General features: G+C 37.2%; 2 protein-coding genes and 1 pseudogene across 2 annotated transcripts; 2 read left to right on the top strand and 1 right to left on the bottom strand.

Annotated features, from left to right (window-relative positions):
- The first annotated feature begins 1,394 nt into the window (after positions 1–1,394).
- LOC143585181 (UDP-glycosyltransferase 76G1-like) lies at positions 1,395–24,164 on the top strand. Its single transcript, XM_077067026.1, has 3 exons — positions 1,395–1,935; positions 2,015–2,767; positions 24,007–24,164. Exons 1-2 carry the CDS (start codon positions 1,419–1,421, stop codon positions 2,164–2,166), a joined length of 669 nt encoding a protein of 222 aa, XP_076923141.1. The 5' UTR covers positions 1,395–1,418; the 3' UTR covers positions 2,167–2,767; positions 24,007–24,164.
- Positions 2,239–2,904, top strand: LOC143585178 (UDP-glycosyltransferase 76G1 pseudogene; annotated as a pseudogene).
- LOC143585177 (uncharacterized) lies at positions 3,284–24,781 on the bottom strand. The gene is made up of 8 exons (XM_077067020.1): positions 24,687–24,781; positions 23,146–23,213; positions 22,507–23,095; positions 9,543–9,774; positions 8,915–9,428; positions 8,154–8,474; positions 3,837–3,933; positions 3,284–3,527 (listed from the first exon to the last, which is right to left on the bottom strand). The coding sequence occupies exons 1-8, from the start codon at positions 24,779–24,781 to the stop codon at positions 3,284–3,286; spliced, it is 2,160 nt and encodes a 719-aa protein (XP_076923135.1).
- Between the last annotated feature and the right edge of the window lie 453 nt (positions 24,782–25,234).

Raw genomic sequence — 25,234 nt, 5'->3', positions numbered from 1 at the left:
TCCATGTCAACCAACAGAGCATGCATTTCCACAAACAGATTTTAGTGGTAAAACAAGACGTTTTAATAAGGATTGGTACACACAAGAACACGGAAATTGGTTGGAATATAGTGTCAAAACGGATAGTGTATTGCTTATATTGTTACTTGTTTAAGTAAATTGGACACAATGATGGTTTTGCGAGTGAAGGGGTACGGTGTTGGCATAGAATCTCAAGATTTAAAAAGACAATCGTTTTATTATGTATGTTATCATAGAAGGTTTATTAGGTATGTTATCATTTCTTTGACGATGTTTGTTTTTTTTTGTTAATTTATCATATTTATGTTTTGTAATGAACCTTACCCAACCCGAACCGTTGAAGCTTGAACCGACTCGAAAATTTTTATGGCCGGTCGTATATAAATAGAGCATGTAAAAACAGTGAACTTATTAAAAGAAATTTTTGGATCAACCATTATCTATCAGTATACGTATGTAAAAATACTACTCTCATGATTTTGTGTATATAATAAATAGATAAATAAATATACAATAGGACTATAAATATATTTATAATTTACTATAAAACGATTACAATAAAGTGGCAGGCAAACGGGCAACAAGCTGCGCCGCAACCCCCTTTTGAATAGCAAAGCCAATCCTGCTAAAAACGAAGCTTTGGGACCTAGAAGCTGAAGAGGTTCCGTGTACGACGCGCTGAACCCTACTAAAAAATTTCACAGCCTCTGGGGCCAGAAACCAAATGTATCAAAGGCAAATGGTAGAAAGACATGTTGATTATCTAAACAAGCTTTCTCGTGTTTAGCAACTTTGCCCTATTCAGCCTTCAACGCAGCCTGACCCACAACAAACCCACGATCCCTAAGCCCAACAAGAGGAGACACTCCTGTAAGATCCAAACAGGTGTGTTTCCCCCCTCACAAGAATATCAGCTGGTCGTAAAGTATACTTCCCTTCAAGAGGATACGTGAGAAAGTTAACAGGGGCCTCCTTATAGCAGAAATCCCTGTCCGTTTAAGAACATCACACAGAACATCCCTAACCAAATCATGTCTGTATTTAAAGCTAGACAATTCTTTGCAATGCACCGCATGATCACCAAAAGAATTCAAACAGACCTTGCGACAAACTGTGTATATTAATCATCGAAAATACAAGTGATTCACATGTACACGTGTGTGCATGGTAAAGATATAAATGTAATATATCATATTGTTGCACATCGAAATCTACATCCATAGACAAGTGTTTGATGGGGTTAGTGCATGTGTGTGCATGGTGGGTTATTATTATTATTATTATTATTATTATTATTATTATTATTATATGGTGTTACTTGGTTTGTTTATGATGAATCTACAATAAATAAATACTTTGTTGTTCTACATTTTTCACAAACTCGAATATTTGTAAACATGACAATTCATGCAAGAGATCATACGAGTGTTGAGTCAAGACCACCAGCGGCAACTAGTCGCAGAATAATCTTGTTCGCTCTACCCGCCCAGGGCCATCTCAGCCCAATGCTTCAGCTAGCAAGCATCCTTCACACCCAAGGCTTCAAAATAATAATAATACACACCGAAACAAACTCTCCCAATCATTCAAACTATCCTCACTTCACCTTCAAGCCCATCGCTGATGGACTTTCTGATATCGGAAAGCATGAAGAACCTAGCTTTTACGTTACGTACCTTAATGAACATTGTGTAGATTCATTTACAAAGTGTCTGGCTGGGTTGTTGGCTGAACCGGATGAGCCACCGGTGGCTTGTTTGATCACAGATGCCGAATACTACTTCACTCAGGAGGTCGCCGACTCCATGAAGGCCCCTCGGTTGGTGTATTGGGCTTGCACCATTGTTTCCCTTCTTATTTATCGTGATATGTCTTATTTCTATGAAAAGGGTTACTTCAACTTCACAAGCAAAGGTATTGTAACATGTAACATATAAAAGGTATAAGTCTTATGTTTATATTATACTTTAAAATGTATATTGCATATATGCAGATTTGGAATACGAAGCACCGGTGCCAGAATATCCGCTTTTGAAAGTTAAAGATATCATAAAGACCTCAAAGAACCCAAATGGTATAGGGAAATATCTCACCGTGAAGCAAGTAAAGGCATCATCAGGAATCATCTGGAACTCCTTCAAATAACCCGAGGAGGCGATATTACAAACCCTTAGCCACGATTTTCCTATACCAAGGTTCACATTAGGCCCTCTTCAAATGTATTTGCCATCTTCGACCACAAGCATCATATTTGAACCTGATCGAACCATTTTCTCATGGCTTGATGCTCAAGCCCCCAAATCTGTGACATACGTAAGTTTCGGGTCCTTTACAAACCTAACAGTGTTAGAATTTCAAGAAGTGGCATATGGGTTGGCAAACACCGGTTTACCATTCTTATGGGTGGTCAGACCGGATGAGGTTGGAGATTCAGAATGGCTCGAGACGTTGCCTGAGAAGTTCCTAGAACAAGTGGGTGGTAGAGGACGCATAGTGAAATGGTGTCATCAAAAAGAAGTGTTAGCACATGAGGCGACAGGTTGTTTTTGGACTCATAGCGGATGGAATTCAACCTTGGAGAGCATATGCGAACGAGTTCCTATGATTTGTTCACCACGTGAAGTCGGGCAACCAATAATTGCACGATACGCAAGTGATGTTTGGAAGATTGGCATTTTGTTAGAGGATGGCCTTAAAAGGGAGGGAATCGAGAGAGCTGTGAAAAGAGTAATGTTGGATAAAGAAGGTGTAAAAACAATGGATACCAGAAATACACAAATCCTTTATTCACCAATCGATCTTGAATCTTATAGCGGAAGACAACTCTTCAATACACAAGATCACAAACACAGTGATCTATCACAAACTCTCAAAACTATCTAATAGATTATCAGTTCATAGAACAATGAACCTAACCCTAGAACTTGCTACCGATTACTGAGAGAATAACAAGAAAAATCAAGAAGAGTTTGTTAATGTGTGTGTTAGATAATAATCTCTAACGCCCCTTTTATATATCTCAAATACAACTGAGATATTAAGAGTTAATATCTCAGTTGTGATAAGAAGTCTGGCCCGAGGCCCAACAAAGCTCCAGCCCATTAAAGCTCCAACCCATCAAAGCTCCAGCCCACCAGATCCAGCCAGTCCAATAAAATGAACCTCATTAAAGACATAACAAACAATTATTTAAACAAATTATAACTAGAAAACAATATTGAATTGCAAGAAATTGAAAATAACATTTTACCATGAGTATTTTCTACACCCCTCCCCAATTCAATAGCCGAAAAATATCATGCATATGAAGCAACATGCACATCTTAGCATGATCATTTATCAACAATCCTTTAGTGAACACATCAGCCCCTTGATTCTTAGATTGAATGTTCACAGTTTTAATACAACCACTAGCAATTTTTGCTCTTAAGAAGAACAAATCCAACTCAAAATGTTTAGTTCTGTCATGGAAGACAGGATTGGCTGCAATAGATATTGCAGCAGTACTGTCACAAAACAAACTTACAGGTAAACAAACTTTTACCTTAAGCTCACTCAAAAGATTTTTAATCCAAATTATTTCACATGCAGTTGAACACATCGCCCTGTATTTTGCCTCTGCAAAAGACCTTGACAAAGTATCTTGTTTTTTGCTTTTCTAGGAAATTAAAGAATTTCCTAAGAAAACACAAAATCCTGTAACAGATTTTCTGGTTTCCAAACATTTGGCCCAGTCAGAATCAGAATATGCACATAACTCAAATGAATCACTTTTGCTAAAAAGAATACCTTTACCAGGTGCCCCTTTTAGGTACCTTAGTAACCTTAAAGCAATTTGTAAGTGTGATTTGTAAGGTTTATGCATAAATTGACTTAGATAATGCACAACATAAGCAATATCAGGTCTAGTCACTACAAATAAAAAGCCATTTAATGGCACACAAAAAGTGTCATAAGAAACCAAAGAAGTGCCATTAAAGAACCTTGTTGGAATGAGTGACATACAAAAAAAGTGCCACTAGAAACGCTACCACTAAAGCCTTTTAGTGGCTCTTTTTTCGTATGCCACTACAAAACTTTTGGGCTTTAGTGACACTTTTTTCCGTGTGCCATTAAAAACATTTTGGACTTTTAGTGGCATTTTTTTTCTGTATGCCACTAAAAACATTTTAGACTTTTAATGTCACATTTTTTGCCTGCCACTACAGACGTTTGGGCTTTTAGTGACACTTTTTTTTCGTATGCCATTAAAAACGTTTTGGACTTTTAGGTGGCATTTTTTTTTCATATGCCATTAAACATTTTGGACTTTTAGTGGCTATTTTTTTACTGCCACCACAAAATTTTGAGATTTTAGTGGCACCATTTAACAATATAAAATAAAAATAAAACCCTCAAATATAGAAATCATAATATATTTACCACAATTAAAATTTCGAACGCATTCTAAGGACATTCCAAATGCATATTAAATATCTAATAACTCTCAAGACAAGTCAAAATATAAATCACCACACTCGTTAACCTCTTTCACCATCTTCAATCCTCATGCAAGGTACCTAATAAGAAAATAAAAACTTTTCAATATGTAAATAATATGGACACTAACTTGTGTAGCCGGCTTAATTATTAATCTAATCAATAATAACCTATTCAAATAAACCATATCAACGCTTACGAGCTAGTCGAGATTGGCTTATGAAAAAGCTTGATTGAGCCGAGCCTAAATTAGCCCGAGCCCGAGCCTAAAAATAAGCCTTCAATATGTAAATAATAATTTATGAATGTGAGTACCTTTATGTTCATATCGTTAAGAACCAAAGACAAGTTTGCAATGGGAATATGTTCTTGAATACTGTTCAACATAACATTGACAACATTCATTAGTTGATCAATTGTTTGTGAAGTTGTTGAAGAAACACCTTTACTTTTTGCAATAAGTATCCTTCCAACTAATCAAACGTATCCCCTTTTCGCCCGGCATTTAACTTTTAAGTAGTCGTCATTTGGAAAATCACCTAGATCTCCCGTTGTGCTTTTAGAGTCACTTGAAATAGCTTTTAATGAAGCTTAAATACAAAATAATAAAGGTAAGTAATTTTGAAAAGACCAAAGCACACATAATGTTAATAAATAGATGGTTTTCCCAAGTTAGTAAATTGATCACTATTATATCTTTAAACTAGTAATGTATAATGTTAATAAACGAGCCCGAGCCCAAGGTTCACTTTTCAAGCTTGAGACAGTTTGCAAGTCGAGCTCAGGCTCAGATATATTTTTGTTTTTTTATTAAACTTTTGGCTGCAAAAATAAGATACTAATCGGGTCTGGTGCAATAATATTGGGTCTGGTGCAGCTATTGTTATACCTTCTGATCCTTTGTCTGATGTTTATGCTGCGATGTAAGCATAAATTTTTAATCAAATTTCGGTTTTTATAGGCAGATTAGATTAAATTTAATGAATTTGACACGAACCAGACAAGTTAAACGGGTCGTGTTGGCGGGTTGGCACTTGTTAGGTCCAACCCGGACCCAAAAATCATCTTAGGCAGATGAATCTGAACACGACACGTAAATATACTGGCTGACCCGAATGCTTTTCCTAGTTTTATTGTTCACGTATTAGTACTTTAAGTTTACATTTTTACAACAACCCGACTTGACCCGAACCCAACCCGCTTAACTAAAAATTTGAGAATATCTAACAAATATATAAAATTGATAAAAACATACAGTAGCCTGCAGTAATAATGAAAGAAAAGTAGTTAAGACTCTGATGATGATGATGATGATGATGATGATGACGACGATGACGACGATGACGATGACGACGATGATGATGATGACGATGATGATGATGACGACGACTTCCGTTGACTTTCATTGATGATGATGATGATGACTTCCGTTGACTTTCATTGATCTCCCCTGAAGCTAAAACAGAAAATAAGAAAATTTCAATAGCCTTGGATTATTAAATGAAGATGACAATATAAATGCTTATTACTCAATACCTTCTTGTCCTATAGAACTGCTGGATAACTCATGAGGCTAACCTTGAAGTGAAGAGTTAACATTGGACAATACAGTCTCAGATTGCAAATTAACATGCTAGCAACAGGAAGATCTTCAAGTAAGCAATTTCACTAAAATGGCATTCGATTCGATGAATGCGAGTTAACCTTAAAAATATATTAAAATAGCAGATTAATATGCCAGCAACAACAGTAAGATATTCAAGTAAATCATCATAAAATTTGACTAAAATGGCATTCAGTTCATTGAAGTCAAGAGTTAACATTAACAATCTAGTAGTCAAATTGCAAATTAGCATGTTAGCAACAAAGTTATTTTTACATCTTTCTTTGTACCGTCAGCCACCGAGTACGCAAAAGCAGGGCTACATTAAAATTTATATGTGCTGGCATCATTGAAAATAATATGTGGAGTGTATAAATCATTTCTAAACCCAAATTCAGGGGAACCGCAACCCCTCCCCGCCCCATAAGTGTTCCGCCCAGTCAAATTAGGCGCCTAACTATTTGGATCATATCTAATCTACAACATACACAATTCTCACATATCTTCATAATCTATAAAATCATTCTAACAATTAGCTGCAAACTATCATACATAAACAAGTAAACATTTGCATTGACATCGAACTTTTATCGTGCGCATAAACATGAAAGTAGGAAGTACGATCAGTTATGATAATAAACTAAACCAAATGATCACAGTTTTATGTGATCAACAAATTCTACACAAACAGGTAACAATTCAATACTCCTTCCTCCTATCTAATCTGCAACATACACATTCCTCACATATCTTCATAATTTACAAAATCAAACTAACAATTAGCTGCAAACTACATGCACAGAAAGCAAACCTAATGCCCACTTTTTCATGTGATTAACTACTAACTACATCAACAGGCAACAATAAGATCTCGATAAACCTAAACTTCAATCTCACTTAAATCGAAACAATCTGTATGAATCAATCATACCTAACAAGCTATCATAGTTCAATTAATCTAAAAATTATTCGAACATGAAATATGAGCAGCCAATAAGATCAATAAACCTAAATTTTAATCTTAATGTAAATCGATACAATCCGTACGAATCAATTATACCTCAAAAGTTATCACAGTTCAGTTTATCTATCAATTACTCCCACATGCAATATAAACAACCGATTAGATCAATAAACCTAAATTTCAATCTAACAGTAAACGGATATAGTCTGTACGAATCAATCCTACATCTCGTAGCTCAATTTATCTAACCGATTTGATTGATAACCTAAACATCAATATAATAGTAAATCAATAGAATTCGAAGCTATCACAGCTCAATTTATCAATCAATTACTCTACATGCTGTAAAACTGAATAAGCAGCTGATTAGTTGGATAAATTTAAATCTCAATCTCACTGTAAATCGATAAAATCAAACTAATCCTGATTCGTGAACTCGAGAGTCTCCTTCCTGTTATAACTCAGCACCTCTGGTAACCGCTAATGAGAACGAAATAATTGATGATACAATAACGAAGAAGAAGAAGAAGATGAGTAGAGTAGAAACCCTATATGCCATTGTTGTGATTTGTGAAGCCTAGCTTTCTCTCTATCTAAAGTAACGAGTGTTTGAACACAAAATATGTGTTTGATCAAGTGTTTATGTTTGTTTAAAGTTAAATGAAACACACAAACATATTCTTGTTCGTGTTCATTTGGTTCGTTTACAAGCCTACTTATCTATTCTTTTATCAGATACTAAAAATATGTTATAACCAAATATGGTATACTCAAGGTGCCATTAAAAACCTAGATTAGTGGCACAAGAGCTAAATTCATTAAAACCTAAACTAGTGGCACAAGAGCTAAATGCCATTAAAAACGTATGACACCATATTTTTAGTGGCATACGCAAAGTGCCACTAAAATCATAAATTAGTGGCACTAAAACTAAGTGCCACTAAAAATGTGTTATAAGCAAAGATGGCATACACAAAGTGCCATTAAAAACCTAAATAGTGACATACAAGCTTAATGCCATTAAAAACGTGTGCCACTAAATGGCTTTTTGTTTGTAGTGAGTATGAGACAAATATATTAACTTACCAACAAGTTTTTGATAACCAGTAACATTAGTTAACATATCATCACCTTTTTCCCTCATATTGGCAATAATGAAATGTTGCTCAATTGGATTACTTACAGGTTTGCATCCTAACATGCCATACTCTGCAAGTAAGTCTAGACAATATTTCCTTTGTGATAAACACAATCCCATATCACTTTTAATTATTTCAATACCAAGGAAATATTTTAGCTCACCAAGATCTTTAATCAAAAACTTGGTTTTTAAATATTCCTTAACTTTCAAAATCTCAGATTGAGAATTACCAGTTAACACAATATCATCCACATACACAAGTAGAACTAAAAATACCGATTTGTTAGACAAAACAAACATAGAATAATCACACATACTTTGAACAAAACCTAGTTCAAGTAACACTTTTACAAGTTTCTCATTCCACATTCTAGGAGCTTGCTTTAAACCATATAAAGACTTTTTTAATTTACAAACCCTAAAATCATTTTTTGAATGATAACCTTCTGGTAAATCCATATAAACATCCTCATGTAAATCTCCATATAAAAAAGCATTTTTAATATCTAACTGATATATAGACCAAGTATTTTGAACTGCTAGAGATAGAACACATCTCACAGTAACCATTTTCACAACAGGTGAAAAGGTCTCAAAAAAAATCTACACATTCTTTTTGACTAAAACCTTTAGCCACAAGTCTGGCCTTATACCTTTCTATCTCTCTTGTAGACTTATACTTTATTTTTAAAAATCCATTTACAACCTATGGTCTTTCTATTAGGAGGTAATTCAACAAGATCCCAGGTATCATTTCTATGAAGAGCTTCAAGCTCATTATTAATAGCAATCATCCAGTTAGGATCATTTACAGCCTCATGAAAATTCCTAGGTTCACAACTTTTATTTAACACAGAAGCAAAGCACATATTATGAACAGACAAATTAGAGTAGTTTATCACTTTTTCCAAACCATATTTCACTTTTCCTTCAATAACAAAATCATTTAATGTTTTTCGAAAAACGACATTCCTAGTAGACCTTCTAGGAACAGTAGGGATGTTCTCTTCAACATTAGTTCCCTCAGAATTATCACCTATATCATTAGTTCCTATCTCATCCTGAACCCTGCCAGTTTCAGATTCAATACCACTAGTTTGCTGATGTTCAGCCCTACTTACAATGGTATTAGCATACGTCTCTGGCTGCTTAAACCCATGAGAGAAATCATTGTTTGGATCCTCATCATTGGGTAAAAGATCATCCACAGACTGTCCAGGCTTTAAACAATCATATAAGTCAAAAAAATTTAAGTGTGTAATTTCAGAACTAGTATTATTTTCTTGTAAAACTTCATTATTTTTAAAAGGAAAAACCGTTTCATAAAATTTTACATCTCTTGAAAACAAAAACTGTTTTTTCTCTAAACTCCACAACTTGTAACCTTTTTTACTATTAGAATAACCAACAAACACACACTTTTCAGCATTACTGCCAAACTTATCAGATTTGTTTAAAATAGTGCTAAAACACAAACACTCAAACATTCTAAGATGACCTAAAACATGCTTAAATCCAAACAGACACTCATATGGTGATTTACCATTCAACACAGATGAAGGAGTCCTGTTGATTAGATAAGTAGCAGTTAGAATACATTCAGACCAGAAGTTTAAAGAAATGCTACTTTGAAATAACAAGGACCTAGCAACATTAAGCAAATGTCTATGCTTCCTTTCAACAATACCATTTTGTTGAGGAGTATGAACACAAGAAGTTTGATGAATGATACCATTATCAACACAAAAACATTTCATTTGGTTATTAACAAATTCTGTACCATTATCACTTCTAAAGACCTTTACTAATTTGTTAAACTGAGTTTTGATCATATTTGAGAAACATTTAATATGATAAAAAACTTCATTTTTATTTTTCATTAATAAAACCCACAAAGCCCTTGAGTAATTGTAGGTTCCCAGCCGAATCCACACAGGAGTATCTCGTAACACGAGGGTGCGGAATCCCCATGTATACGATACGAGTGTTAAGACGATGAACACGTAAATCACACTCAAAGAATACGAGTAGGTAAGATAATACTTGTTGTATTGCAAAGGTAAAACAAACACGTAACACTAAGATGTTACAAAACAGCCGTCCAAAGTCATTTCAAAGGAGCCGAAGTTATGGAATATATAAGACGACAACTTCGCCTAACATACTAGGCGAAGTTGTCCTAACTTCGCTCAAACCAAGTTCGCTAAAACAAAAGGCGAACATATAAGAACAAGTTCAACACAGTATGAACATGTACACGATTACAGACACAAATAAACACGAGATATTGAACTACTGGCATCATGCACCAACAGACTCCCCCTTGGCAGTAGCTTCATATCTCTATCTTCTTTTTTGTGTCTTGTAATCTAAAAAGTCACGTATCCACCATCTTAAAGCATGAATGCCCTGTCTCACACAGACCGAGACCACCCTCTGGTACTTCTTTGCTTCATCCTTCCACGCAGGAATATAGAATATCTTCTTATCATTAAGTACCTGCAAATCAGCTTGAGACAAATTAACCAAGTGCATTGGATCATACACTCTTAGGATCTCATGTTCATCCTCATCTTCCATCACGGCTTCAGCAGTCTTGCAGTCAACATACCACCACTTGAGATCCTTCAACACATCCTTGGGCATCAGCTTCATCGGAACCTCTTTCAAACATCGAATCGGCTTGTATTTCATCACCATCCAGGGCTTACCATCAGCCCGCATACCCCGTTCCTTATCTTCAACCAACTTTCCTTTCTGAGGCTTCAACAACTCAAACTTTTTCTCTTTCACACTTTCCTTCCACACGATCTTTCCAACCCATCTCGCAAAGTTGTCATCATTCTATTAATCAATCTCAACTGAGCCAAATCTTTCACCTCACACTCAGGCAAGGTGTTGAGTGATCTCAAAGCCTTCTTAAAATACTAAACCCCATCATATCGCTTTATCACAAACAATTTTAGCTTTTCATCATACAACCAACAGATAATACCTTTCTTTGATTCAACATAGCCCTTGATATTGTAACTTTTCTTGAACATTGTTGGTACCGCGGGCTTCTTTGTCTTAAAGAACCACTGAGCATAGCCTTCTTTCCATCTTGGCTGTTCTTCCCACTCAGAATCACCCAACACATTTTCATCTTCACCCAGCTTTACCTCATCAACACTTGGAATATCATGCTCTACACCATCATCAACTGTCTCCCCTTCTTCTAACTCACTATCAACTTCTATCTGTTCCTCAATCTTTTCAATCTCACTAGCCGTCAATACATCATCAACTAAATCATCCTCATCATTTCCCAACACCTCCTCATCGTCTACAACCACCACTGTGTCACCACCTGTACTGCCTGATGGACCAGCAGACTCCCCCCTGAGATGTGGAAGTCCCAAGATTTTGTTCAGTTCTTGGAAACTCACCACCTGCATCTTTCGATGCATTGGGATCATCGTCTCTGTCTTGTCTCTTCTTTGTCCTCAATTCATCACCCTTGCAACTCGTCTCCCCCTGAGATGCTAAGAACTGTTTAAGAGCATCAAAGAGTTTATTGTGTTCAATGAGAAGTGATGATTGTATTTGATTCTCTGCTACAAGCCGCTGAATAGCTTGTGTCTGAATGAGATTAATCCACGACTGTTCAGCAACAACCCGTTCAAGAGCCGTAATCCGCTCAGAGTCAGACAGAGTAGCATCAAAGTCAAACCGCATATGAGAAATATCTTGAGCATACGGCGGTGGAATTCCCAAACTCCCTGGAATGTCAGAAGTAGGCTGAACAGTAACCGTGGGTGGTATAGAGACAGGTAACCCAGCAGTCGCTACCAGTGTCGATTCAACAAATCTAGCAACCACCTCCGACGGAGTAAGTGTAGGAGGCGGTAAAGAAACAATCTCTGGTGCTGTAAACTGGAACGTAGTTGGAGGAATACCAAATGATGATGACATGTTCACCAAAGGTACACTCAAGGTTACCGGCAATGTGACAGTTGAAGAAACAGGTAACATAGTCATACCTGATAACGATGGTGGGGAAAAATGAACAACTCTTGAACTTTCACCAACTTTTGCCTTCTTTGATCTTCGTACCAACTGATACAAATCTTCCTCAAAATCTAATTCACTATCATCTGAGTCTTTCTTTCGTTTGCCATGGATTCTTTCTTGTTTGGCAAGAACTCGCTGTGCTTCAACTATATCGTCAGTGGAGGAATCAGAAACAGTTCCCTCAGAATCCGCCACGGATGTACCGACCATAGAAACATGTACACCAGACACATCAACTACTGAGGCTTGAACTTCAGCAACTGGATCAAGCCTTTCCATATCAAAGAAACCTTGTCCTCCAAAGGCAACTTCAAGATCAACTTGTTCTTCTGGAGCTGCAGCAGGAATGGCAAGAGGTGCTTGTTGTACCACGGGTGGTTGACCGACAAAAGGTGGTGGTTGAACCACAGGAGGTGGTTGAGGGATACCAGCCTGTTGCGGTGCTGGATCAAGAAATTCATCACCTGGAGGAGCAACATAACCAGGATTCACTAAGTACCCAAACAATGCAGTGTGCCTTGGTCGTAGCTCTTCCCTGCTACGTGCACTCGAAGATCGACATTGAGAAAAAATTCTCTTAGAAACACTCTCCACATACGAAATAGGACGTTGTTGGGGCAGATTGGGAGCTACATGATTTAGTATCATCTGTAAGAATCTCGGGTACATCAAAAATCTTTCCCTTGCCACTGTGCGTCGTTGAAGATCGATCTCATAGAATATCATTTGACTGAAACTGTAAGGCTTGTTGTAAGTTAACGTAGTCATCGCCGATTGCATTGTCGCACCCATACCATCTGTACCAGCTTTTCTACCAGACATGCACACAATCATTACATGCATCAGAAACCTCCACTGATCTAACAGAAAACCCTTTCACCTCTGAGAGTCCTCCAAAGGACCTGAATACCCCATACGAACAAAAGCACCATTTCGGAAAGTAGCCGAAAAGTCAGTAGGGTCGTCAGTAGTCTCAACCCCAAACTGTAAAGCTTCCCTGATCTGATTGGCTGAGAACTGTACCACTTGATTGTTAACAGTAGCACGCATTACAGGTTGGTCAACACGACAGTCATACTCAACGGTTTTCTAGAAATCTTCAATTTTCGGTAGTGAGATCGGAAGAGTAGTAGTAATGGCATAAAAAATACGTGAGCGAATGAGAAACGTAATGATCTCACGGAAGTCATTAGTTCCACAACCATCCGGATCCAAGGTGATATACATGTTGTGACCCGGAAAGAACTGTCTCTTATCTCCTCCTCCTTCATCACCACCAGTCCCACTTGCACCAGCCACAACAGCCATATCTGCAAAACAAACGAATGAAATCAGATCAGTATTTCAACAGGTTACAACTTCGCCCTGCATGATACAGGCGAAGTTGTCAGTGATGTTGAGTGATAGGCGAAGTTATATTAACTTCGCCGAAACCCTAACTTCGCCACATAAAGCGGCGCATGATTCACACCCAGCTATGGCTAAGAATGGCCGATCAGATAGTAGTAATAGGACAAGAGTAATGCAATTGAAGTAACAAATAACTTATTATCATCAAAAGAATCCTCAATCGGACCGACATAGTGTCAACAGGGTTTGATACAAAACGAGTTCAATATTGAGCATTGTGGATCAGGTTACCATACAAAAAGGAAGAATTATGTGACACAAAGATGTGACAAACCTTTTAACACAGACGAAAAACAGATTAAAACGATGTTTGATTCAAGTGAATAAGTTCGCCGAGGGTTAAGACTAAGTGTTTGGACAAGAGTTTGACCAAGTTTGACCATACCTTCACTTTATATAGTTTTTGAAAAATCCCAGGGGCGAAGTTACTTTAACTTAGCTAGTTACCCAACTTCGCCCATGGTCAACCTAAGGTCAACTTCGCCCTTAAATTATGTTCGCCCACAGCGAAGATAATAGAAAATTAAAACGTTCAAAAACAAGTAACCAAGAGTTTATGAAGTCAAAGCATAAGACAAATTACATAACAAAAGTTAAATAAAAGGACGGGATCAAATTTCAGTCTTGCAGAAACCCAACATGTTTTTAGAAAAGATCCTAACAGGAATCATACTGATTAAGAGGCTGTCACACAGATCCATGTTCATCGTTATTATGACATAGAGAAACAGGTTGTAGGCGGGTATAAAACTTAGTATAGTTTTCATTGCTTCTGTGATACGGATTAGGTTCAATTAAGCTCAAAATTTAGATGGACATCACATGAGAGATTGTGATGCCTCCTATATATTCTCAAGGCGTATTTGGCTTTCCCCAAGTCACCCCAAGTTGACTTCGACCCGTAGTGTATGATCAATCATTATTCACATGTTAACCTTCCGATTCGTCTTCCCGAAATTTCTTATACTTTGAAATATTCTTTCTTGCCTCTTCCTTGATGTTTGGAATCAGATAATCTTCATAAGGCTCAATGATAATATCGAAAGTAAGTATATATATATATATATATATATATATATATATTTTAAGATAATCTTCACAATAATACAACTACAAGTCCCGAATCTGGATCACTGCAGAAACATAACACTATCTTTGCGGGAATCAGAACACTCACGGGCTCGTGTATGACTGGGTAATCACTTTTCTGCCTATCATTCGGAAAGATGTATGTGGAGACATGCACAGCTCAAAATGACTCTTCACAGTAAATCGAGAAGATTTAGTTTGTATCACGTCTACTTTTACGCACCATAGAAAGCTACCATAACATACAATGACTGTTCTAGAGTCTTTTAGGCCTAATTACTTTGCCGGTTAAGCACACAAAATCAGTTTATCTATCACTTTCCAAGGTTGGATCAATTTTCATTTTTAACACCAATAAAGAAACTTCTTGCGAAGTTATAGACTGAAAAATTATATCATTTCCCTAAAATAAAATTTTAAATTCGGACGCCCCGAGCAAGTCAAAGTCTTTAGGTAAACGGCTATCATGAAGATCCAGTGGATCAGCCGGACCGACCACATACGAATATGTGTCCCTCTGACTAAGTATGAACGGCTAATTTTAAGAGAAAGAATAAAAACGCATCATAAACCGCCCCGGCCGCTTTCAGTCATCTGGCTAATGGCTATCCTTATGATCTACACGTAGATGTAAGGACCAAACATATTCTAGGAATATGTCCTTCAAACTTGAGCAACCGATATAATTTTAAGCGATAGTGATGTTTTTTTTAAAGAGAAAAAGGAAAAACAAGGTTACTCGGGATTGATCATCCCATTTAGCTCAACGAGGTTTTGAAAACGGGATCGGTCAAACACTTTTGTAAAAAGATCGGCAAAATTATCCAGTGAATCAACCTTTTCAAGCATAATTAATTTCTTCTCAGCACAATCCCGTATGAAATGATGACGAATGTCAAATTTTTAGTTTTGCTATGTTTAACGGGATTGCTAGTTACTGAGATAGCAGCAGTTTTATCAATGCAAATAGGAGTTTGAGTGAAATTCAGACCATAATCGCGCATTTGCTGTTGTATCCATAAAACCTGGGAGCAGCAGTTAGATGCTGCCATGTATTCTGCTTCGCATGTGGGTATGGCTACAGAGGTCTGCTTCTTGCACTTCCACGACACCAATCTTCCTCCAAGAAATTGACATCTACCGGTTGTTGACTTCGTATTCTGATTGCATCCTCCATAGTCAGAGTCGGTGTATGCTACCCGATCCAGTTCTCCCCCTTTCGAGTACCATAGTCCCAACTTAGGCTTTCCTTTAAGATACCGCAAGATTCTTTTGACTCCATTCATGTGCGATTCCTTCGGGTTTGCTTGAAAATGAGCACAAAGACAAACTGCAAACATAATGTCAGGTCTAGATGCAGTTAGATACATTAAAGAACCTATGATTGCCCGATATTGAGTGGGATCCACATCTTCATCACTGTCGGAATCAGCACCCAGTTTGTGGTTGACGCAGATTGGAATGTCGAACGGGGTACTATCATCCATCTTAAAGCGCTAAGCACATCATGGACATACTTTGTTTGATGAATAAACATGCCATCTTTCTTCTAATCTACCTGTAATCCCAAAAAGAAAGTTAATTCGCCCATGGCGCTCATCTTAAACCTTTTCTTCATGACAGCTTCAAACTCCTGACACATGGAAACTCTTGAGGCAGCAAAGATAATATCATCCACATAAACCTGAACGAGTAGAAAATCACCCCCTTTCCGTTTGACAAACAAGGTACTGTCGATCTTCCCTCTCTCAAACCCATTCTCTAGCAAGTAATCTGACAAAGTTGCATACCAGGCTCGAGGTGCCTGATGTAGCCCATATAATGCTTTGCTCAGTTTGTACACATGATCAGGAAAATATGGGTGAGGGAAACCCGGAGGTTGTTCTACATATACCACCTCATCGACTTTTCCATTAAGAAACACACTCTTCACATCCAACTGGAACACTTTCATTTCTTTTTGTGCAGCAAAGGCCAGAAACAGTCGAATTGCTTCCAATCTTGCCACATGAGCAAACACTTCATTGTAATCAATTCCTTCCTGTTGATTAAACCCTTTGACTACCAATATTGCCTTGTTGCTAATGATTACCCCTTTCTCATCTCCTTTTACACTTGAATACCCACTTTGTACCGATAGCGTTCAGATCTTGTGGTTTTTCAACTAACTGCCATACTTCCATCTTTTCAAACTGTGTCAGTTCTTCCTGCATGGCTTCAACCCACGAGCTATCCTTCAGTGCCATTTGATAATTCTTTGGTTCTATCTGACTGATGAAGCAAGCGTACAAACATTCATTTATAATACCCGTGTCTTTAATGCTTGCATACACACATGTGTTTTCATCCAATCTTCTTCTAGTACGTACACCATTAGAAGGATTACCGATCACATTTTCCAAAGGATGATTCTTGTGAATTTTGGTGGTCTGTACCGGACCGACTTCCAGATCATTCTCAAGATTTGAAGAGAGTTCATCAGAGTGATGCTGAGTGTGAAATGGATTGTAGAATTCATCTTCATTCGAGCCAGCTGGAGTTTCAACCGCACTTGACTAGGTTGGTTAATTTTCATTATATTGCGGACGTTGTAGAATGGCCTCCTCTTCGTCATACAGCATCTGTGTGGCCATTTTCTCATTAATGTCTGCAAAATCCAAGTAAGGCACATTAAAAGATTTGAACAACTTATCATAAAAGCCTCTGCTGGTCCCATGCTAGGTCTTGGTGATTTGTAACTAGTAATGTCAGTGTTACAGACCACCTCAACCTTGCTGTTTGATAGATTAAAGACTCTTCTATTAGGTGTCCCAACAACATAGCCAACTAAGATACCTTCGTCAGCTTTCTCACCAAATTTTGAGTTAGTCTTTAATATCAAATATGGGGACCCGAAAGGTTCAAGACCTTTCAAATTTGGCTTTCTACCATGCATAAGTTCATAACAGGTTTTATTTAATCTTTTAACAGTTAAAACACGATTAAGGATATAGCAGGCTGTAGCAACAGCCTCAGCCCAGAACACCACGGGAAGTTTAGCATCAGCCAGCATGGTCCTGGCGCCTTCGATTAGAGTTGTATTCTTCCTTTCAGCTACTACATTTTGTTGCGGAGTATATGGAGCGATGTACTGATGTTCTATCCCTTTCTGCAAACAAAACATCTCCATCTGATAGTTCTTGAACTCTGTACCATTATCACTTCTGATGTACTTAACCTTTCTCCCAACAATATTCTCCAACTTGGTAATCAAGTTAATTACCAACTGAACTGTTTCATCTTTTGCCTTCAGAAAATAAACCCAAGAGTATCGTGAGTAATCATCGGTTACCACCAAACAGTATGACGTTCCTCTTAGACTTTTTACATTCACAGGACCAAAGAGATCCATGCGAAGCAAGTCCAAGGTGCTGACAACTGAGTTAACCTTCTTGGAGTGATGTGGCTTCTTGTGTTGTTTTCCTTTCTTGCATGACACACATTGGTCTTCAAAATTGAAGTTCTTCAATGGAACCCCAAGTACCAGTCCATTCTTGACAATGTAGTTCATCTTGCAAAGATGGATATGACCCATTCTTCGGTGCCACAATTCTGACTCAGATTCTGTTGCTTTAGACAGAAGACATGACTCTTCTGTTGCCATCTCGGTTGATCTCATATCCATTACATAAGTGTTCTTTTCTCTTGGAGCCTTCATCACGACCCAGGTCTCTGGTATCTTGAAACCATGATAGAGCACGAGTGCCTCATCTTTAGTAAAATGAACGGTGTACTCTTTGTCACAAATCTGAGAGACACTCAATAGGTTGTGCTTCAGCTTTTCCACAAAATTCACTTTTTTCAACTTTATTCTTCCATTTGTCACAGTCCCAATACCAGTAATTCTTCCCCCACTTTCTCCTGCAAAACTAACCCTTCCTCCTTGAACAGTCTTCCAATCACGTAACAATTTCTTGTTACCAGTCATGTGCCGGGAACAGCCACTGTCAACAACCCACATATTGTTTACAGACCTGCTCGACTGTTCCTGCACAATTAAAGAAATAGATTAAAATCTGGGGACCCAAGACCTTTTGGTCTTGGGTTGATTAAACATGTTATCCGGCATCCAGTACCTTGGTTGCCAAAGTCAGTTTGAGGAAAGTTTCTATAAGTTCTGAAAGGAAAATTTCTAGATGACTAGCTATGAGGCCATCCAAACCTTCGAGAACTTCTAGTATTAATGGAATTATAATTGTTGGTTTGGTGATTCACTGGGAAAAAACGAGACTGGTTTCTTTGAAATCTTGGCTTAGTCCAATGATTGAAATTTGATGAGTTAGCATTCTTTCCAGCATTATATTTAGTATTCGTTTTATTCTCAGTTTCAGTTGGCCTCATATTTCTAGATTTCTTCTGTTTCAGAGGACAGTCACTGACAAAGTGTCCTATCCTGTTGCATCTAAAACAACTTTTGATCAAACTATTTTTGTTGTTTTGAACTTTCATCTCAAAAGTTGTTGCAGATGTTGAGGCTGTGTTACTATCAGTTTGCCTCATATACGGTGGAACAAACGGATTTAGGGAAGATTTCTTTTCATCAAACTTATAGTCCTCCCCTCGTTTTAGTAACACGACCTCTTCTTTTATCTCACCCGATTCGGACGATTTGTTCGAATTTGACGAGACAGAATTTGTGACATTAGAACTTGTCTGACTCGCTTCACTCTCATTAACTTTAGTTTCTTTAGTAGAGACTTTGATTGGAACTGTCTGACTAATTTCAACATTCACGGATTGCTGATCACTAGGATTATAAGTATAGTTATTGTTATATGGTGGTGGAACTTCTGTGAATCCAATTCCCCCTTTGTTAACCGGGGAACGTTGAACACTTAGAATGTGATCTAGCATCGCAGAAGAATTCCTAAATTGTTCAATTTTCCTGTTTAGTTCCACCACTTTTACCTAGTAATCAACTACCGGTTTATCCTTTTCAGCTATTAGTTTAGTCTTTTCTTCTAACACTTCATAGCTAAGATCAATTATTTGTATTTTTTCAGCTAGGGTGGCTTTAAGACTTCTGATGTCCTTTTCACTAGCTTTTATTTTTACCAAGTAGCTATTTTCTTTAGTTTTAGAGTAGTGATGTTCTTCTTTTAAATTTTTTAATTCAGTGTCCAAACTAACAAACTGATCAGTTAATGCTTTCAATTGATCAGACAGTTTTTCACATTGTTCACAATGAGATTCAGAACATACCTCTGAGAGTTGATCATTTACTTCTGCCATGTATGCCTGGTCCTCCACCGGTTCTTGGTCGCATCTTCCAGTCTCTATGTTCACCCAATTTGCTTGCTCAATCACCTCCTCAACTTGTAAATTCCAGTTATACCCACCGTTCTGCTGAGATACCATAGCTTTGATTTCACTTCCACTTCCATTCTGTTGAGTTGGTCTGTTCTGACTTCGTTCGACTCTCTCATTTGTACACTCCTTAGCAAAGTGACCATTTTGTTGACATTTATAACAGCGAACCTTTGACTTGTCGAATCCCGGTCTTTCTCCAACAAACTTTCTACCAGTTTTCTTCAAAAATCTCTTTACCCTTCTTACTATCATAGCCATCTGCCACTGCAGATCCATTTCTTCCAGATCATCAGCGTCGATCTGATCATAGTCCTCATCCAAGGTTGTAGGGTTGACTATTTTACCTTTGATGTAGTTCTCATAAGAGGCAATGAAAGAGGCATAGAGAGAAAATTGTTGTTCAGCTGATTTCACACTCATCGGCATCTGTGTGTAATTTTTACTAGTGGTACTGTTTGAGAAATTACCAGCTGAGGACTGAGGTTTTGAGGAACTACTTCCACCTGCTACAAAACATACGTCATCATCCATATTCAGTACCACATGACCATCTTGAGTGGAGTTTGGTTCCCCCCTTGAGTAGTAGGCAGTGGATTATGTTTTTGAACTTGAGTTTGGAGTGACTTTAGCACTATACATTCCCGGATCATGAACCTGATCAGTAGGTATCTCCTTTCGAGCCATGTTAAGTTTAAAATTACGTAACCTATTTACCACCGTCTCCAAGTCAATTTTCTCAAAATCTTTATCTTCTTTCATCAAAACTGTGTACATCTCCCATTTTGGTGGGAGAGCATCAAGAAGCTTTTTCACTATCTCATCTTCCTTGTATTCAATGGAGTAGTTATTCAGCTCGGTCATCAGATGATAATATCGTGTGATGATGTCATCAAGTGATTCATTTTTCAGATACTTGAATACAGAGAATTGAGTTTTCAGTAGCTTTGTCTTGGAGGTACGTATCCCAACATTTCCTTCATATCAATTCTCTAGTGCTTCCCATAGTTCTCTAGCAGTTTTGTATTTTTTCAAAGTATGAAGAATCTCTTGTGGAAGTGCCATTGTTATGGCTGCATGTGCTTTACTTTCTGCCTCATACATTTTCTTTTCATCATCCTCCATCTTACTGTACTTCTTAATCTGTTCATGACCTTCAAACTCAGTAGTTGGTGGAATGTACCCATCTTGAATGCAGACCCACATCTTTGCGTCTTGATACTTCACATACTGTTCAAATCTATCTTTCCATGCAACGAAATCAGTACCTTTAAGCAGTTTTGGAGCATTAGTTGCTGAACCAGCTTCAACTTCCATGTTTACCAGTTCAGTTATGTTTATCGAAGTCATACTTGTACGAAACGAGACCTAGAATCCAAATATCGTATTCTGTGAACAGTGAACAACGAAGTTATAATAACTTCGCAAGCCACCAACTTCGTTAGTCACCAACTTCGTAGACCTCACAACTTCGCAGACCTCACAACTTCGCTGTCTACACAACTTCACTTTCTCAACTTCGCTACTTCACAACTTCGCTGCTTCACAACTTCGCTGGCTACACAACTTCGCTGAAACCCTATATCTTCGCTAAAACCCTAGTTTGGGGTGTCGGTAACTTTGCCAGAAGAACAAGGAGTGTTGCAGGTTAGACACGGCCGATTTCGAAGGTTGCGAGGGTGATGGGTAGGTGTAATTGATGAGTATAGTAGAGAAACTGACAAAGGAGTGATATTTCAACGTAAAACAGTTCCGTGAATAGTCGAATGGAGCAATTTTAACACTCGTGTGATAATCCTGAACCACACAATCACGAGCAAAATGCTCTGATACCAATTGTAGGTTCTCAGCCGGATCCACACAGGAGTATCTCGTAACACGAGGGTGCGGAATCCCCACGTATAAGATACGAGTGTTAAGACGATGAACACGTAAATCATACTCAAAGAATACGAGTAGGTATGATAATACTTGTTGTATTGCAAAGGTAAACCAAACACTTAACACTAAGATGTTACAAAACAGCCGTCCAAAAGTCATATCAAAGGACCCGAAGTTATGTAATATATAAGACGACAACTTCGCCTAACATACTAGGAGAAGTTGTCCTAACTTCGCTCAAATCAAGTTCGCTAAAACAAAAGGCGAACATATAAGAACAAGTTCAACACAGTATGAACAATGTACACGATTACAAACACAAATAAACACGAGATACTGAACTATTGGCATCATGCACCAACAGTAATCATCAACAATTGTTAAGAAGAATCTAAACCCTTCTTTGCTTGGAATCCTATAAGGTCCCCAAACATCAAGATGAATCAGTTCTCCTAAATTTTTTGAAACATGATCACTTAAGGGAAAAGGTTCTCTATGTTGTTTAGCCTTTTGGCAAACCTCACAAGGGGTATCATTCTCAATTTATTTATCTTTAAAGAATCCTTCAACACTTTCAGCACAATGTCAGAAGGATGACCTAACCTAGCATGCCAAAGATTAACACTACTACAGCTAGTATAACCCACCTTATCAGACATTGAAGAACCACCACAAAAATATAATCCATCAAGCTTTTTACCAGTCACCAGGACATTCTTTGTTAAAGAGTCCTGAATATAACAATTTTCTTCATTAAAGGATACAGTCAACTTGCTATCTTTAGCTAACTTATAAACATACATCAAATTGACACAGTAACTAGGAACCACAAAGACATCACATAAAGTAACATTATCATTTATTCTAATATTACCAATTTTGGTTACAGTAACACATGTACCATCTATAAAACCAATTTTATTTTTCACTTGTAGAGCAAGCATCATAGCAGTAGACCAAACCTTGTAATTCTCAGTCCCCTTCAATTTTATAATCACAATAGTGAGACTACTTGAATCACTAGCATGTAAGTACAAAGGATCACTAGCTTCAAGTTTGCTAACCAACGTATTATTATTAACAACACTACTAGAAGCATTATCATCACCTATATTAACAAATAAAGAAAGAACAATCACAAAGAAAAAAACAAGAAACACACAACCCTAGAAAGCCTAATGCAACACAACAACCAGGCTATTGATCCTCTGGTATCAACAAGATGCCTAAATGCACAAGAAAAGAGAAAGAATAGAAATATGTAACCCGAGAGCGCCCAAGTTAGGGTATTCCTTCCAAGATTCAAGACTGTAACCTTCACTTAGGGTTACTGATCTATGACAGAATAATGATCACACGAGCAGATGACCAGAGATACACCAATCTTGAAGAAAAACGAAACCCAAATATTAGGGTTTCAACTCGAACCCCTTATTTATGATTATCACCGAAGAGTCTTTAAGAAATTAAGAGCAACCAAGCTTTGATACCATGTAAAACAATGGATACCAGAACACAAATCCTTTATTCACCAATCGATCTTGAATCTTACAGCGGAAGACAATAACTCTTCAATACACAAGATCACAAACACATTGATCTTATCACAAACTCTCAAACTATCTAATAGATTATCAGTTCATAGAACAATGAACCTAACCCTAGAACTTGCTACCGATTACATAGAGAATAACAAGAAAAATCAAGAAGAGTTTGTTAATGTGTGTGTTAGATAATAATCTATAACGCCCCTTTTATATATCTCAAATACAACTGAGATATTAAGAGTTAATATCTCAGTTGTGATAAGAAGTCTGGCCCGAGGCCCAACAAAGCTCCAGCCCATCTCAGCAAGCTCCAGCCCATCAAAGCTCCAGCCCACCAGATCCAGCCAGTCCAATAAAATGAACCTCATTAAAGACATAACAAACAATTACTTAAACAAATTATAACTAGAAAACAATATTGAATTGTAAGAAATAGAAAATAACATTTTACCATGAATATTTTCTACAGAAGGTGAACAAATACACGATAGAATAAGTATTCTAAAAGAGGAGGCCAATATCTCTTTCGATGAAGGTGGATCTTCACACCGGTCCCTAGATAATCTTGTTAGTTACATTTCATTCTTTTAGCTTTGTTAAATCACTTTGATTTGTACTCGGATCATATAATAAAACCAAATAATATGATGTTCCGTATGTCATCTTTATAATGTTAAAATCAATACTTGCTTGATTTTGGCTTGAATAAATATTATTGGCTAGATTATTTTGTAATTTCGTGTGAACCATTTAGCACTTTTGGCTAGAATTTTTTTATACGTAAAACTGTTGGAAAAATGTTAACAAAATATGAGTTTAAAAATGAGTTTGCTAATTTTTAGACATTAATAATTATATTTATATTTGCGTATTATAAATAATTATTTACGGGTTTGTTATCCTTTATGTGAAAGCATCACAACGAGTCAAACCACGTCCCAAACAGAGCTAAGATAAATGAGATATCAAAACTCAAAGATGAGTGGTTGGAGAACCAAAAAAAAAATTGTGAAACTGACGGGAGTTTCAGATTGAATTCAAAATAAGAATAGAAAGCATTAAAGACGTTTAATGCAATTTATTTTTTAGTTTTGTGTCTTTGATCCTAGCTAGACTATAAATACCAAGGCAAGGCTTGGGTTTGATACACACCATTTTGCAACTTGAAGAGCTTGCAAATTCTCCAACGTTTCTTTATCTTCTCCAACACAACCAAGAAGGTACGAACCGATCTTATTCGGGTACATAGTAAACTCCGGCAGTACATACTGCTTCGGCCGTTGTACCCTGGGAAACAAAACGAGGAGAGACTCGGAATTTGTTTTAAGGGCCCCGTGTTCAACACGATCCTCGGTCACCAACTTCTACTTCTACCAAATTCTTTGTACTTTGATTTATTTCAGTTGTAATTGTACTGTAATTTAATGTTTTCTAGATATGTGTTTTTTGTTCATTATTTGTATCGTAATCGTATTAAAAGTGTTTTATTTATTTTATACTGAACGGCTCCAACAATCTTAAAACAAATTTTTTAAAACACCGTTCGTTTTTTTAAACATTTTTTTTTGGTTTTATTCAAAGGAGTACTTTGGTAAACCCGAAATCCGGTTACAATTAAGTTTATTCTTTTCAAGAAAAACTCATCGTTGGTCCCTTCAAAGTTGGACTTAGAACACCTTCGTTTGAGTAATTCAAGAATT

Source organism: Bidens hawaiensis, unplaced genomic scaffold (genome assembly GCF_021521415.1).
Source record: "Bidens hawaiensis isolate Kalapana, Puna unplaced genomic scaffold, B.hawaiensis_p1.1 tig00033604_1, whole genome shotgun sequence".
Classification (NCBI taxonomy): Eukaryota; Viridiplantae; Streptophyta; class Magnoliopsida; order Asterales; family Asteraceae; genus Bidens; species Bidens hawaiensis.
This window is presented reverse-complemented; position numbering and strand designations above follow the sequence as displayed.